This window comes from Lithobates pipiens, unplaced genomic scaffold (assembly GCF_037356315.1).
Source record: "Lithobates pipiens isolate NorthernLeopardFrog02 unplaced genomic scaffold, aLitPip1_a1.2 Scaffold_16, whole genome shotgun sequence".
Lineage (NCBI taxonomy): Eukaryota > Metazoa > Chordata > Amphibia > Anura > Ranidae > Lithobates > Lithobates pipiens.
The window spans coordinates 572,764,225-572,781,578 of NW_027507748.1; the positions used below are offsets into that span (position 1 = coordinate 572,764,225).

At 41.7% G+C, this 17,354-nt stretch overlaps 1 protein-coding gene across 1 annotated transcript in view; it reads right to left on the minus strand.

Moving 5' to 3' along the window:
- GTF2H4 (general transcription factor IIH subunit 4) overlaps positions 1-16,991 on the minus strand; it is a 58,087-nt gene extending 41,096 nt beyond the window's left edge. Inside the window, exons 1-5 of the mRNA XM_077483745.1 lie at positions 16,922-16,991; positions 11,820-11,939; positions 7,287-7,391; positions 5,543-5,674; positions 650-746 (exon numbers count right to left, since the gene is read on the minus strand). Of these exons, the coding sequence (XP_077339871.1) occupies positions 650-746; positions 5,543-5,674; positions 7,287-7,391; positions 11,820-11,938 (453 nt within the window). The 5' untranslated portion in view covers position 11,939; positions 16,922-16,991. The remainder of the gene's footprint in view (positions 1-649; positions 747-5,542; positions 5,675-7,286; positions 7,392-11,819; positions 11,940-16,921) is intronic.
- Between the last annotated feature and the right edge of the window lie 363 nt (positions 16,992-17,354).

The window sequence follows — 17,354 nt, forward strand, 5'->3', positions numbered from 1 at the left end:
AGGCTGAAGCTACGGTCTCGCCTAAAAACTCCTGCCTGCAGCTCCCCAGGACCGGCGCTGACACCGCGCGGGTCCTGAGGAGCTGCGGCAGGAGTTTTTTAGGCGAGGCCGCGGCTTCGGCCTAGTCCGCAAGGAGAGAATTGCCCAGTTCAATGCAGAAGGTGTATAAAATAGGGTCAATCTCCTAAATAATAAACCAAAATGTCACTTCACACTACGCTCGATAGACCAGAACTTAGTTGCAAAAAGGTATACTTGTGAATTAAAAAAATAAAAATAAAAAAATCACTGATATTGATATACTGGGCTCAGTAAGATATAAATAAATGTCAAGCTGTATTAGGGAGTGTTGTCTGGTCAGTCAATAACTCCACACAGACACATTGCTTACAAGCTGCTGATGTAATTCAGTAATATCAGAAGCTTGTGAGCAATGTAGTGTTTGGAGGACTTTATTAACTGGAAAAAATTGCCTGATACAGCTATATTGGTGATTTGTGGAATTCAGAAGAATATCTTGTTAAAGAGAGTCGATACTAAATTCAAGTAGTCTGTCCTGGTAGTGTGAATTGACATTTCAATGATATGACCTATTATCTAATTATCTTTGTAAATACGAACAGTAAGCTACAGTAAACCTGATCTTCACCTCCCATCTGCTTTCAGCATATTTATCCAGAGAGAGAACATCTTTTCCATGTTTATCGGGACCCAGCTGACTGCCATCATCTGCCCAGGCTTTGCCTCTAAACAAGACAAAATAGAAAGATCAAAGGAAAATAATCAGAAAGGTAAAATGTATGCAGACAGACTAAAAAACACATAAAAATAATAAAATACTTGCAATTAGGTAGATTTTGACATGCGTCTAAATCCACAGCTCTTCTGAAAAGTGATCCATGGCTGGATCACTTTTCAAAAATCATTGAAAAAGAGTGAGGAAGCGATGCGACAACTCCTCTGTGCCTGTTTTAACCCCAATTTGCTGAAAAAAAGGGCCACAACCACGTGGGGGGCTTGCGGCATTTTCCCATTTGAATGGGTTAACATATGTTGGGTACTTTTTGCTGCAGTCACATACAGCATCACAACAATGGCATGTAAATAACCTTGTTAGTTGCTATTTGAAGCTTAAGGAGGGGGGCCGTGGGTGGCAAAAACATAGTTCAACCATGCATTTTTACAGCCCCTCATGTCTAAATAAGACATTTGTTTTTTATTTGCTATTTTATTTCCCCACAAATGTGGACTTACCCTTTAAAGGAAAGTAAAGGAAATGTAGTAAGAATACAGTGTTTTTTTCTTATAGAGATAGAAAAGGCGAACACATGTCCGTCTCTTCTGTAAAATCTTCACTATTTTGACTGTTTTGCTTAAAAAGTACATGTTCGACTTTTAGAAAAATATTCCCTCAGCCCCTTTTCATCGTGTCTACCTGTATTGCAGGAGCAACATACCATTCAATAGTCTATGGGACCTTAGTCTGCAGTTTGGCACTAGATTTCTATGTCTGGGCTGCAGACAGTGAATGCTGCAGCTCCCAGAGGAGATAAGTAGGGACCTACCAGACGAAGGGAATTTGTTTGAAAAAAGGTTCATATATAATTTGATTAATTTGTATCATCCTAATATAAATCTAAAAATGTGAAATGTTCAGCATTCTGCCTGCAGATGAGATTCAGAACCTCTATAGCAACAATCAGTCAATGTGTTTACTTGCCTGAAGAACAATTTACCTATGTGCATATACACTATATTGCAAAAAGTATCGGGACGCCTGCCTTTACACGCACATGAACTTTATTGGCATCCCAGTTTTAGTCCGTAGGGTTCAACATTGTGGTAGCTCACCCTTTGCAGCTATAACAACTTCAATTCTTCTGAGAAGGTTGTCCACAAGGTTTAGGGGTATGTCTATGGGAATGTTTGACCATTCTTCCAGAAGCACATTTTTGAAGTCAGACACTGATGTTGGACAAAAAGGCCTCGCTCACAGTCTCTGCTCTAATTCATCCCAAAAGTGTTCTATCGGGTTGAGGTTACATCGTTACATAGTAGGCAACGTTGAAAAAAAGACACAAGTCCAACCTATGTGTGTGATTATATATCAGTATGTCCTTGTATATCCCTCTATGTTGCGGTCGTTCAGGTGCTTATCTAATAGTTTCTTGAAACTATCAATCCCCCCCCCCGCTGAGACCACCATCTGTGGAAGGGAATTCCACATCCTTGGAGCTCTTACAGTGAAGAACCTTCTACGTAGTTTAAGGTTAAACCTCTTTTCTTCTAATTTTAATGAGTGGCCACAAGTCTTGTTAAACTCCCTTTTGCGAAAAAGTTTTATGCCTATTGTGGGGTCACCAGTATGGTATTTGTATATTGAAATCATATCCCCTCTCAAGCGTCTCTTCTCCAGAGAGAATAAGTCCAGTGCTTGCAACCTTTCCTCATAACTAATATCCCCCAGACCCTTTATTAGCTTTGTTGCCCTTCTTTGTACTCGCTCCATTTCCAGTACATCCTTCCTGAGGACTGGTGCCCAGAACTGGACAGCATACTGTAGGTGCGGCCGGACCAGAGTCTTGTAGAGCGGGAGAATTATCGTTTTATCTCTGGAGCTGATCCCCTTTTTAATGCATGCCAATATTCTGTTTGCTTTGTTAGCAGCAGCTTGACATTGCATGCCATTGCTGAGCCTATCATTTACTAGGACCCCCAGGTCCTTTTCCATCCTAGATTTCCCAGAGGTTCTCCCCCCAGTGTATAGATTGCATTCATATTTGTGCCATGCAAATGCATTATTTTACATTTTTCTACATTGAATCTTTTTTGCCATGTAGTTGCCCACCCCATTAATTTGTTCAGATCTTTTTGCAAGGTTTGCACATCCTGCGGAGAAGTTATTGCCCTGCTTAGCTTAGTATCGTCCGCAAATACAAAGATTGAACTGTTTACCCCATCCTCCAAGTCGTTTATGAACAAATTAAATAGGAGTGGTCCAAGCACAGAACCCTGGGGGAACCCCACTACCCACCGCTGACCATTCCGAGTACTCCCCATTTATCACCACCCTCTGAACTCGCCCTTTTAGCCAGTTTTTAATCCATGTACTCACCCTATGGTCCATGTCAATGGACCTTATTTTGTACAGTAAACGTTTATAGGGAACTGTGTCAAATGCTTTTGCAAAATCTACATACACCACATCTACAGGCCTTCCTTTAGCTGACAACTCACCTCCTCATAGAAGGTTAGTAGATTGGTTTGACAGGAATGATTCTTCATGAATCCATGCTGATTACTGCTAATGATACCGTTCTCATTACTAAAATCTTGTATATAGTCCCTTATCATCCCCTCCAAGAGTTTACATACTATTGATGTTAGGCTAACTGGTCTGTAATTCACAGGGATGTATTTTGGGCCCTTTTTAAATATCGGTGCTACATTGGCTTTTCTCCAATCAGCTGCTACCATTCCAGTCAGTAGACCGTCAGTAAAAATTAGGACATCCTTTGTAACCAGATGTTCTTCCTCATTCTTTATGGGACCAATATGGTCTGTCTTCTTTTTTTTACTGTTTACAAACTTAAAGAATTTCTTGGGATTTTTTTTCTCCACTATGTGTCATTCGTGTTTTATCTTAGCCCTCCTTATTGCACCCTTACATTTCTTGTTGCATTCTTTGTAAAGTCGGAATGCTGAACCTTGTATTTTTTGAAGGCCTTCTCCTTTGCTTTTATATGCATTTTTAAATTGGAGTTAAGCCATCCAGGACTTTTGTTTGCTTTTTTAAATTTATTACCCAATGTGATGCATTGGCTAATGCCCTTATTTAATATGCTCTTAAAGAAAACCCATCTCACCTCTGTGTTCTTTGTTCCTAAGATTTTATCCCAATTTATGCCTTCTAGCAAGGTTTGTAGTTTAGGGAATTTGGCTCTTTTGAAATTCAGTGTCTTTGTATTCCCCTTATGTTTCCTATTTGTCCTAGATCAATGCGCGGTTCCCTCCGCCCAGTCTACGTCTGGATAGTTAAAATCCCCCATTATGATAATACTTCCCATCCCTGCTGCTAATCCAAATTGTCATAGGAGATCTGTCTCCCCTTCCTCCCTCAGGTTAGGGGTCCTATAGCATACTCCCAGTATTATTTCCCCCTTAGCTTCATCCCTTTGGAGCTCTACCCATAAGTATTCCACCTTCTCCCTAGCTTTTTTAGTGATGTCATCTCTCACATTCACTTGTACATTATTCTTGATATATAGGCATACCCTTCCCCCTTTTTGACCCTCTCTATCCTTGCAATAAAGGGTATACCCTTGAATGTTTGCCAGCTAATCATGAGATCCAAAGCCTCCTTGTACAACAGTATCTCTAGTTCACCCATCTCATCTGCCAGGCTCCTGGCATTGGTGAACATGCCACGTAGTTTAAACCGGTCGCATATTATCCTCTTATTGGGTGTTCAGAGATTGCAATTAGGACTTGCTACTATACTTACCTTGGGTTTAAATGCTTTGCTCAACCTACCACTAATACCCCCAATACTACCCTCTGGAATATGTCCCGCGCTGACTATCTCTACCTCTGGACCCTCCCCCCATCGCCTAGTTAAAAACCCCTCTAACTTTTTGGCCATCTTCTTTCTCAGCTGCTCTGCACCCTCCTAAATTTAGGGGCAGTCTGTCCCTTCTATAGTACTGGTTATCGACTGAGAAGTTGGCCCAGTGCTTCATGAACTCAAACCCCTCCTTACTACACCAGCTCTTCAGCCACTTGTTTACTTCCCTAATCTCTGCCTTTCTGGTGAGGTCAGGACTCCGAGCAGGCCAGTCAAGTTCCCCCACCACAAAATTTCTCATCCATATCTTTATGCACCTTGCTTTGTGCACTGGTCTAAATCATTTGGTGGAGGGGGGGGGGGGGGGATGGGATTATGGCGTGGGGTCGTTTTTCAGGGGTTGGGCTTGGCCCCTTAGTTTGGGGATGGCCCCCTCCTGTTCCAACATGACTGCACACCAGTACACAAAGCAGAAGTTCATTGTTAGGGTTTACGTTTAATTTAAGGGTGGCATGCTCTTTACTGCATATGAGCTTCCCAACCAGTTTAAAATAAGGAGGCATATATGCCATCTAGTTGTATAGATTGGTGATTTTAAAAACTGCAACTTTTAAAACAATATCCTGCTCATTCACATAACATAAGAGAACAGCGTTATGCAGTCCAATAGGGGAAACCTCTGTGAAGAAACAGGGATGACAACACTGCTTGGGAGATCAGTAACGATACAGGAAGTTAGGAGCTTACAGGAATTCTTGCAAAAAAAAAGCTTTTCTGTACTTGCAACATTTAAAAAAGGCAAAACATTAGGAAATGTGCTTATACTGCAGAGGGGTAACCAAATATATTTTTTAAAATTTTGCCCAAACACTATAAGGGATTTAAAAATATTAAAATATTAAATTGTAAGTGTAATAGACTATTATGACATAAAAAGCACCACTTGAAAGAATGAGTAGTAAAAACACATTTCCTTACCCCCCCAGTAATGCAATTCTTAGGTTTTCTCTGAAAATTGAATTAAGGATAAACCCCTGCAGACCACCAGGGAGTTGTTGAGTGTGCCACAGTCGTAGACCAGATAAGATTTGTGTGTTCTCTTCATGTTCCCTGGTAAAGTAAAATATAAACATAGGCAGATTTAGTTTTATAGACACACACTTTAGTGTTTTAGTCAAGATATCAATGCTTTTAAACAGATGTTGTTTTCATATGATGCTTTTGAAACATTTGTATGTGCTTTGTTCCGCATTTCCTCTCTGAAGTAGTCATGTGCATTTGAAATGTCGAAGATACAGTGCCTTGAAAAATGATTCATATCCCTTGACGTTTTCCACATTTTGTCAAGTTACAAGCAAAAATGTAAATGTATTTTATTGTGATAGACCAACACAAAGTGGCACATAATTGTCAAGTGGAAGGAACATAATAAATGGCTTCCCCGCCTCCTCACCTTTTTTCTCTTTTTCTTTCTACTCTTCTCACGCTCACCTTCTTTTTCTCCATTTCTCTATTGTATTGTATCTACATAGACAGGCTTTTACTAGGTCTAATGAACTGTTGGATTGGTTGAGAATTCCAATCATTTTCCCCCTTTTCTCTACCCGCACTTGAGTACCCCCTCGTGATTTATTTTCATTGAAGACAAATACCTTGATACTGAGCACAAGTTTTCTATGACTATGATACTATTATGTGAAATGTAATTTTCTAAACTCTTGGTATAAGAATGTTTCTGAGATCATGTTTGTGACCCTATTCACTTGAGCTCTGTATGATTTTACCCCTTTCACGATAAGAGCATTTTTTGCTATTCAGTACTATGCTACTTTAACTGATAATTGTGCAGTCATGCAACACAGTATGCAAATTAAATTTATTTCGTTTTTAATTCACACAAACAGAGCTGTCTTTTGGTGGTATTTGATCACCACTGTTTTTTTTTTATGTTTTATTGTATTTTGAAAAATGTCGGAAAAAAAACAATTTTTGCTATAAAACATCCAATAAAAAATGTAAATTTCTTCATGAATTTGGCCAAAAATTTATTTTGCTACATGTCTTTTTGTAACAAAAATCCCAATAAGTGTATATAAATTGGTTTGTGTGAAAGTTATAGTGTCTACAAATGATGGTATATACTGGAATTTTTATTTATTTTTTATACCAGTACTGGTGGCAATCAGTGACTTATAGCAGGACTGTAATAGTGCAGCGAGAAATCTGACACTAACTGACACTGACATCACTAGTGACACTCATACAGTGATCAGTGCTAATGACACTGGGTAGGATGAGTTAACATCTGGGGCAATCAAAGGGTTAACCATGTGCCTAGCCAGTGTTCATGGGTTTATTGTGTGCTGACTTTACTAAGGGATGTGATGGTTTTTATTCCCTGCTTTGCACAGAGACAAAAACAGAACATACAGTCCGTAGAGAGATCTGTGTTGTTTACCAGGAAATAGACAACCACTTATATATACATGTGATTCTGCGCAGCCGACCCACACTGTAGCAACAAAACGACAGCGTGCGGTTGGCAAGCATCTGTTTTATGCCAAAATCTTTGTGCATATCTGTTATACTTTGTTTCTCGTTAATAAAATTTTTTCTGCTGACCTTAATGAAGAAGTCCACAACCAAACACATATGCAACTGCAATTAAAATATTGATTTCATTCTATTTCAAATAGTGTGGATGAATAACTAGATCTCTTACTTGTGATTTTCTTTTTTCACCCACAATGCAACAGCTGCTTGGGGCAAGGGCTGTTCAAGGAAAAGCATTCGCATCACATAATTCTTGGCAAGACTTGGCAGTTCCCTGAGAGATGCAAGACACAGAAAAGGAGATCAGAAAATACACCACTGAGAAAAAATGTAACACATAGGGACCCATTTGTAAATTCTTTCAGTCAAGATTCATACAACTATCCTTGGTAAAAATATTGTGAATCTTGGGGGAAAACATTTATAATCATATACAGAAGTTGTCATAATGTTTGTTTTCCAAGGCTGAGCACCAAAATAATTTCACAGATTTCTCTAACTGTACATTACAGATCTTTCTTGAGCCTGACACTGAGGGTTGATGTACAACAGAGCTGGCACCAGCTACTAACTGTATAGTGCACTTTGTAACTTTAATGGTTGGGCACAACTATTATGCCAAAAAAAATTGGTCTAATTTACTACCGTTTGGTCTGGAACAATGATAACACTTGTCACCAAAGAAAAAGATGTGTACTTATCTTTGTTGATTAGATTGAGAAGACCAAACCTGCATAGGGAATGACTAAGTATATATCACATGGAAATAATCCTTAACTAGAAAAAAACATTGTGCTCAAGTAAAGACTGTTTTACACAATATGCAACCACAAAGACAAAATTAAATAGCTGACACCTTGTCCAACAAAACCTATTGCGTGAATTTTTAGGGACTTGTGGAAACAGCTAAGCTATCTAAACATTTATTGGACTGCTCGAAGTCCATCTCAACACATGGTGTTAGAGAGATGCGAATGGATATGCAAGGCAGAAATATTTCAAAGTACCTATGATTAAGATTATAAGTCATTTAGATTATCTATGATATTTGTAGGTCACAAAAGAAATATTATAATTTTAGTATCTAATGCTCTAAATAACTTTGTCATAAAGAAAATATATATGAAAGTGTGATTATAAGTAGAAGTGTTTTAGCAACGAATTAGTATTATGAAAAACATATAATCGTGATTATAACTTTGTTTGTTTTTTGTCAACCAATAAATGTAACTATTCTGTATGATCACTTGTCTCCATGAATACGTTTCACATATATAGACTGTGTCATATAGATTGACTTTTTTATCTTAAAAATATCCTTGTTAAAAATGACTTAAAGTGGTGTTGCCACCAAAAAATTAAAAGCTGCTTAAAATTCGTAAAAAAAAAAAAAAAAAAAAAAAAATAATTGGCAAAAAAAATTTTTTTTACTCGCCTCTAAATACCGGTTGCTAGGGGGTCCCTCGTAATCTGCCTTCTTCATTGCCCGGGCTGGTGACATCACTTCCCCTCACGCCGCACATTCACCTGGGACCTGTCATGTGTCCCAGGTGACTGTACGGCGTATCACGGTGCCCTGCGCCGCTCGCGCATGCGCAGTGGGTGCCTGGCTGTGAAGCCACAGCCGGGTGCCCACAGTATGCATGACGGCGCCGCGAGCGGAGCGGGGAGCGAGGGGGGGGGCTTCGTTCCCCCGCATCGCTGGACCCTGGGGCAGGTAAGTGTCCGATTATTAAAAGCCAGCAGCTGCAGTATTTGTAGCTGCTGACTTTTAATTTTTTTTTTTTTTTTTAGGGGGTACCCCACTTTAATAAATACTGTGCGGGAAACTGTCCTTAAAAAGCACAACAATTTGTTCAACAAATGTTTATCCAGCTAGAAATCTTGTGAGTTGAAAACTTCCTGTGCTCTTTACCTCTTTACTGTTATCAATTTGTTCCTTGCTATCTCTGTGGACTACAAAACACCCCACCCCCTCTGTTATGGAGAAGAGAGGAAGGTATTATGTAGTCTTAATACAATCCCATTCCTAGGGTGACAGCATTGCTTAGTTTGGTTGCCCCCCTAGGACAGGAAGTGTGTTAATGGCAGGATTACCAGCTTGAAATAAAGAAAACAAATAAAAAAAACGAATGTAGTCGCCACATCAACAGACTGGCAAGCTGCAATAATATTTTTTTTTGTTCTTGGGTTTAGATGTGCTTTACAATGCAGTAAACAAGCTCTAAGCCCACGTACACATGGTCAGAGATTTTGCCAACCAAATCCGTCGGATTTTGCCTGTCTGATTTAGTCCGACGGATTGTGTCCGAAACTGTTGCATACACACGATCGGGCCAAGTTGGCGAAAAATCCGATCTTTCAGAACGTGATGACTTGGTTGGGAAATATTTCCAACATGTTGGAAAATTGGGTCGGACGAAGATTCGGACGGAATCAGTCCGATGCATACCACACACAGTCGGATTATCAGACGACACGGTCCGATAAGACTCATTCCGACAGATTCTCCGACCGTGTGTACAAGGGCTAACAAGTTATTTCTGAACTCTGGTATGTGTGCTGGGAAGGCAGAGTGCCGACGCGCTGATCCCTGTGCATCAGTTACTTTTTTTTTTTTTTTTTTAGAACTTTATTGAAATGACAGTGACACAAAAAATATTTTAATAAGCTCTTTTCATACAGTGGTGTTAGGATGCATCGGTTTCCACTCTGCTGAAGAATGCATGCAAGCAGTACTTTTCTTCAGTGCACACCACACAACACAGTTTTGTCTGCATTGGGTCTGTACTGGGCAGAATTCCAATGCAAATGGTGTAAAAGAGCCCTTAAAGTTCACAGCAAAGATTTAAAAGTTGAGTTTTCACAAGAAGGGTCCGATCAAGTCCACCTGTCAGTATTTCAGGCAGACCTGATCGTTTGGTCCATTTACCCCTATGGACACCTGCCTTTGTCCATAGTCTGTTTACACCTGCCTACCTCTGTTCTGTTCCACTATAAAACATTGAAGGGAATCTATCCCCTTCTGTCTAGGTGGAACAGATCGGAGGGCAGTCAGGTGTAAAGGGGCAGTGGAGTCCGTTTACTCCCGGTGACTCATACAGCCAAGTGGGCTTTGCTGAGGTACGTTCTGCAGAAACTGAGTGGACCTAGACCTGTCATCTGCCTGCTCTGATCAGCAGAGGATCAGTGGACAGATCCCCGCTTATCAAATTACTATTTGTCCTGTGTAAAAGGGGCCTCATCCTATGTTCACACTTTTTTGGTGAGTTTTGCAGAAATGTACTACAGTCCATTTAACATGGCTTCCTATGGATGTAGTTCACATCTGTGCGTTTTGCGACGTTGTGTCTTTTGGAAAGGATCAGGGCCTTTTTTTTCCTGCAGCAGACTGTGTTTTGCGTGTAATGCAAGTGTTGAGTTTTTTTTTGCGTTGTTTACTTTTCTCTTTAACACACTGTATCTAGCTGGTTGCTAAGGAGCGGGCTGGGAAGCCATCCGCTGCATCCCTAACAAATGATGAATCATCAGCTGAATATAAAAAAAGAATTGCTGGCAGAAAAACAAAAAAAATTGGGGAAAAAACAATGTGGGTGAAGATTCTGGTATGGGTTTGGAGGGGAACCCCACGCCCCCAAAAAAAGTGTGCCCCCCCCCCCCCTCGAGATCCATACCAAACCCTTGTATGCAACCTGGCAGGTTAGGAAAGGTAGGGAAAGAAAGAGTGAGCACCCCCCCTCGTAAACCATACCAGGCCGCGTGCTCTCAACATGGAGGGGGTGTGCTATGCCCCTCCCACCCCAAAGAACGTTGTCCCCATGTTGATGGGGACAAGGGCCTCTTCCCCACAACCCTGGGCTTCATTGTACCCCTAGTCATTCAACAAAATAAAGTGTCAAAAAATAAAAACAGTTTTTGACAATTCCTTTATTAAAAAAACAAAAAACAAAAAAAACAAAAAAAAACAATGTCTCTGATGTAGATCCATTGTCAATTACGCTGCCTACCGCACCCGAAAAAAAAGCTCCGCCTGTGACGAAGGCTAACTGCCGACTGCCTGCTCCTCTGTCTGACAGTTCTTGAATAGGTAAGGGCGGGGCCACCTGGTGACATCACCTGGTGGCACCACCCCCTGTGATATCATCGACCAGTGTTTGCATCCCCTTCCTTTCTTGACCTGCCGGGCTGCATGTTTATTTAGAATATGTAAATGTGTTATTGTGCATAGTCTGGGCACAGCTTTGCTTTAATGCCTCTTCAACATTTCAGATCTAGTATACATTAATCAAGGTCTGGGAGTTTTGTCACCCCCCACCTTGCCTCCTGGGATATTTTGGAATGACCAGCAACATCTACGTGACAGTTTGCATTTGGAGCAACATTTAGCATATTAGCATTCATGGCTCCTTTACACAACTTGCAGAAAAGCTGAACTGTGAAATTGGATCAGGCTTTCTTTCTATGGTGGCCTCACATGATCTCAGCTCACTGGTCATTATAGAATGGTTAATGCAGTAGGAATAGAGGAGTCTCTATTCACTTGCTGGAGGTCAAGCAATTAGCATGCAGAGGTCAATTACAGTCCCCGTGGAAACATATTTATGAATACATAGACTTTGGGAGCTCAATAGGATATGATAAAGTGAATAAAAAGTGTATTATTTTTGCAATAAATGAACTTAATCACACATATCATATTCACCTAAACACAGCCAAGCATGTAGCAGGGTGGTTGTACAGCCTGTCAAGGACACCTGGACTCAGTTCTTGAAGAAATTCATGAAGATTCTTGCACTTTAGCTGTACTCTATGCAGCTTCATCCTACATGTGCACAAAAAAAATATTTCGTTTAGAACAGTCTCTCTCAACCTTTTTTTTTTACGGCAGAGGAACCCTTAAGATTATTTTTAGCTTTTGGGGATTCCCTGCTAGAACCAATTTGTTGGAAGAAAGTGGGAAAAATGCCCTTACATTGGAAGCCAGTGTGAAGAATGCACCCTTACAGTGGAGGTCAGAAATCCATTGTTTTTACAACAGACAATTTTACAGAATGCTGGAATTACAGCTATTGCTATACTCCCAGCACTGTAAGGAGAGATGTGTTTTTTTCTACACAGCAGCTGCTCTACATACCTCTAACCTCTGCTGCCCATTTACAGAAGGCTTTGTATTTTGTGAACAGTTTCACATAATACAAAGCGCTTTGTGATTGGACGAGAGGAGAGGTGGGCAGAGTGGCTACAGACGACCCTGCAGGTGAAGAAGTTGAGACCTGAAGATCTAATGTCAGAGTGCTGGAAGTATAGTGATAGCTGTAGTTCCAGAGCTCAATAAAATGTAAAAATGAAAGTGATAAGTACTGCGCTAATCACAGGCAGTGAGACATTGCCCGGTCTCTGCAGCCGTGCATCGGGGCAATGTCTCACTGCCTGTGATTAGTGCAGCGCTGCGCCTACTTCCTGGCGCGCTCTGAGCGTGGAGCATGCGAACACGCCTGAGCTCATCCTTAGCCACCACCTTTAAGAAAGTGGATGAATGGACTGCAGCTTTATTTATATATTTTAAGTGCATATAGATTACTAGACTAGATTGGCTTATATTAGTGACAGTGATCAAGATCCTAGGACTATACTATTTCAGCTTAATAACTCAATAGTTTAATCACAGATGAACAGAGAGTAAGAAAATGACAGAACAAACAGTTACTTAGTTTTTAATCCAAGCTACCTGAAAGGTGAAGGCATAACCACATACTATAAAGGGCAGGCTGGCCAGAGCTGCTATATTAAGTGTCTGGATTCACCCTCTTTATTTGTTCTGAGAGCCATTGTGACTGGGACAGAAAGTTAACAGAAGATTCAAAATTTTAGTTGTCACTACATCAGGTGAGGGAAAATCTTCCAATGGGAACACCTGGTCTGGTGACAACTGTCTGTGAGGGGATTTTTTCACTCAGGAAAAATTTCTACTTATCTCCTGTTGAGTCCCTGCAGCAGGAAGTGAAAAGAATCTCCCCAAAGGGACACAAGCAACAAAGGAAACACACCTTAAAGGGGTTCCAAGCCTTCCACACTCTATCCAAAGATCAATTTTAGCTAGGGATTAGAAAGGAGTCCTGGTGTCCTCCATACTCATCAATAGCTCAACTCTGAGCTTGCGCTTTTTTTTTTTTTTAATTCAGTGAGCTGCAGACTAAGTCATTCCTGCCAAACAGCTTGCATAACCACTTCAGCTCCGGAAGATTTACCCCCTTTCTTGACCAAGCCATTTTTTTTACAGCACTGTGTTATTTTAACTGACAATCGTGTGGGCGTGCGACACTGTACACAAATAAAATTGATGTCCTTTTTTTCCCACAAATAGAGCTGTCTTTTGGTGTTTTTTATTTATTTATTTTTCACTAGTAAAGGCAGAGATCCACGACTCATTGAAGGACTGTGATATTGCAGCAGTCAAATCAGACACTATTTGGTACTATTTTGGGAACCAGTGACACTAATACAGTGATCAGTGCTAAAAATATCCACTGTCATTGTACTTATGACACTGGCTGGGAAGGGGTAAACATCGGGGGCGATCAATGGGTTAACTGTGTGCCTTGCCAGTGTTTGTGTACTGTGTCAGAGGTGCTTTTACTAGGGGAGGACATGGAACCTTGTACCTGCTTTGCAGGAACACGGGATCCATGCCTTCTCTACTGACAGAATGACAATCTGCCTTGTTTACATAGGCAGACTACCATTCTGCCTCTATAACGAACCATCAGCGGGTGCCGGTGGACATCAAGTCCGCAGTACCCACTATGCATAATCACAGGGGGAGCAAGAGGGTAAAAGGTAAAAAGGAACTTAATACCCGAGGGAGTGAAGTTCCTCTTTAATTCCATGGGCAGGAATCTTTAGAACACACAAAAATAACTTCCATTTGCTTACGGCAGATTAACTTTGTTGAGCACTATCAAGGGGAAAAAAAAAAAAACAGGCAGGGGTTCTATGCCTTTTACGCACTTCACTTACACTTTAGGCTGGGTTTACAGTCACACTGCAGCACTGAGCGGCTCCCAGCAGGGGTCTGGTGCGTCCCTGTTCACCGCTTCAGGTCCAATTTCAGTCCGATTTTTTGGCTGAATTCTGTCCTGAAACAGACCAGAAGTCGCACAAGACCCTTGTGCAATTTACACCGGAGCCGCTCCAGAGATGTGTGAACTGGATCTATAGAGAGTCAGTCACAATCTCCTGACATGCGAATTGGATGTGGAGAAACCTTCATCCAATTTGCAATAGTGTCAACCCAGCCTTAAAGCATTAGTAAACTGAAAGAAAAAAAATACATAGCTGGGCCCCTTGCAGGTTATTACCATAATTTGCTATTATGCACAGAGCCCACCAGCGGGACACAGTCACCACTTCTAGCTCTTCATCCAGGATGGTGTTCTCTGGCTGATTGAATGGCTGGGCCAGGGTGACATCACTCCCACACAGGGCTGCTGGTAGAAATCACGGGGCCCCCTACAGCCTGACAGTACCCCCAAAATATTTTCATTAAAATACACTAAATTCCTGCCAAAGATAAAACTCTACTGAGCTAATAAAGATTGGTACTGATCACTCATTGTGTTCATTCACAAAAGAAAGAGGCCAGTTAATATGAGATATTTACTGGCCCCTTTCCCCTGGCTCTACATCCTGAAAAGATCCACCCACCCTGTGTGCCTGCAGTATCTGGCACCAAAAGGAAATAAGGGAAGCTGACAGGGCAGCGGTGGGGGGAGGAGTTGTCCTGGAGGACCAGTGGTACCCCACTATCAGCGGGCTTGCTCCCACGCATGCACACAGGAGTCACAATTGCAGCACGGTGTTCTCTGCATTCAGGCCACACTGTGTATGCCCTAAATGCAGAGTGCGTTGCACAAGTGTAGTGATGTAATTGGCTGGAGCCGATGTGAATACCTCCTAAGCTGCGCTCAGTTAGGAAATGTTCACTGTACCTACAGAGAAGACTTATCATGAGCTTAACCACTTAAGGACCAGCCGTCGCCATTATACGGCGGCAGGTGGGCTCCCCTGGGTGAATTCCCAGCTTGGTACATCAGTCGATTTAAGCGCTCAAGAGGACACGCGCACCACGGCACTAATAACAATGCGCGTGGCCAGCAGTTGCAATGCCTGACGGCCACCCGCGGTAGCTCCTGACAGAGACAGAACAGAGATCTGTCATTGTAAACAGACATATCTCTGTTCTGTCAGGGGAGGAGAGACAGATCTGCTGCTCCTAAAGATTAGGAACATCGATCAGCTTTCCTCCTCCAGGCAATCCCACACCCCCCCCCCCCCCCCCACCCACAGTTAAAACACACAAGGGAAAAAATGTAACCCCTTGATCGCCCCCTCATGTTAACCCCTTCCCAACCAGTGACATTTATACAGTAATTAGTGGCTATTTTTAGCTCTGATCGCTGTATAAATGTCACTGGTCCCAAAAAAGTGTCATAAGTGTCTGATCTGTCCAGCGCAATGGCGCTGAACACCACCATTACTAGTAAAAAAAAAAAAAAAAAATGTATAAATACCATAAATCTATCCCCTAATTTGTAGAAGCTATAACTTTTGCACAAACCAATCAATATACGCTTATTGCTTATTATTTATTTTTTACATTTTTTGGGGGGGATATTTATTATAAAAATATTGTTGTTTTTTTTACCTTATCACAGACGCGCCCGGCTGAGCGCTATGAAGCCATATGTGTAGGGTTTGTTGACAGGAGTATTAGTACATTGGGGTTGATTTACTAAAGGCAAACTGCAAAGTGCAGTTGCTTCAGAGCTTAGTAAATGAGGTAAAGCTTCACTTTGCAAAGAATACCCAATCACATGTAATCGAAAAAAAATGCATTTTTGCCTGCGCATGATTGGATGATGGAAGTCAACAGAGCTTCTGCTCATTTACTAAACTCTGGAGCAACTGCACAGTCTATTTACCTTTAGTAAATAAACCCTGTTGTCTAGTAGATTATAGGACACTTGCATCCTAAGGTGACAACACTGCTCCCGCTCAGAAAACATTGTCACCCCAGGACCGGAATCTACTGGAGACTAAGGATGAGCTCAGACGTGTTCCCAAACAGCATTTGCAGAGCCCGCTAGGAAGTTGGCACTGCACAGCGCTAATCACAAGCAATGAGACATTTCCCGATCTCTGGAGCTGCGCATCGGGAAATGTCTCACTGCTTGTGATTAGCGCTGTGTAGACTTCCTAGCGGGCTCTGCACATGCTGTTTGGGAACACGCCTGAGCTCATCCTTATGACTACAGGTAGGACAATGTAATGCAGGGATATGCATTTAGCGGACCTCCAGCTGTTGCAAAACTACAAGTCCCATCATGCCTCAGGGTGTCATGCTTGTGGCTGTCAGAGTCTTGCTATGCCTCATGGGACTTGTAGTTCTGCAACAGCTGGAGGTCAGCTAATTGCATATGCCTGATGTAATGCATCAGTGAGTGATTATTCATTTCTACACTTACATTCACACACACAAGCTCACTCATGTCTAAAGAGAAAGCAGACCTGTCTGGAGTCAGCAGTCTGTATGCAGCCCAATGCATACAATCCTGGTAGAGTCATTGTACAGGATGAGATACACAGCCTTCCAGGCTACAATACCACCCCGTATACTTTCACACATGTTGAACCATGCTATACAATAACGTGGTGGGGCACACCACAAACCCGACAACCCAACAGACTGCAGCCATACACATTAGACCACTAAACCAACTCTCACATGTATCCTCTTCCCCTTACCTGCCTTATATACCCGCACGTCTCAGCTAACCGGAAGTTGTGAAGTTCCAGGCACTGCTTAACGCTCCACCCACTTCCCTATTCTAAGCCAACCAGAGAGCCGAAAAAACAATCAAAAGCAAAGCAATCGTGAAAAGGCGAGTGCGCGGCTCCCCCTAACGGACAGCTGTAACAGTGCGCACTGAGCGCTTGCTGGAAGTTCGCTTCAGCGTTATTCAATGATATACATTGTCCAAGGAAAATGAATAAGGACAAGTTCACAAGCAGAGAGCTGTGTTATTGGCTTCATGCACTTTAGGCTCTTATGAACGCCTTGCTGGGGAGAAAAGCTGTGCCTAAATCAGCGCTTGTCAAATGCGTTTAGCCAAGCCAATGGGTGTTCATTCATTTAATTGGCCAGAATATTTATTTATTCTGGCCGTTGAAATGAATA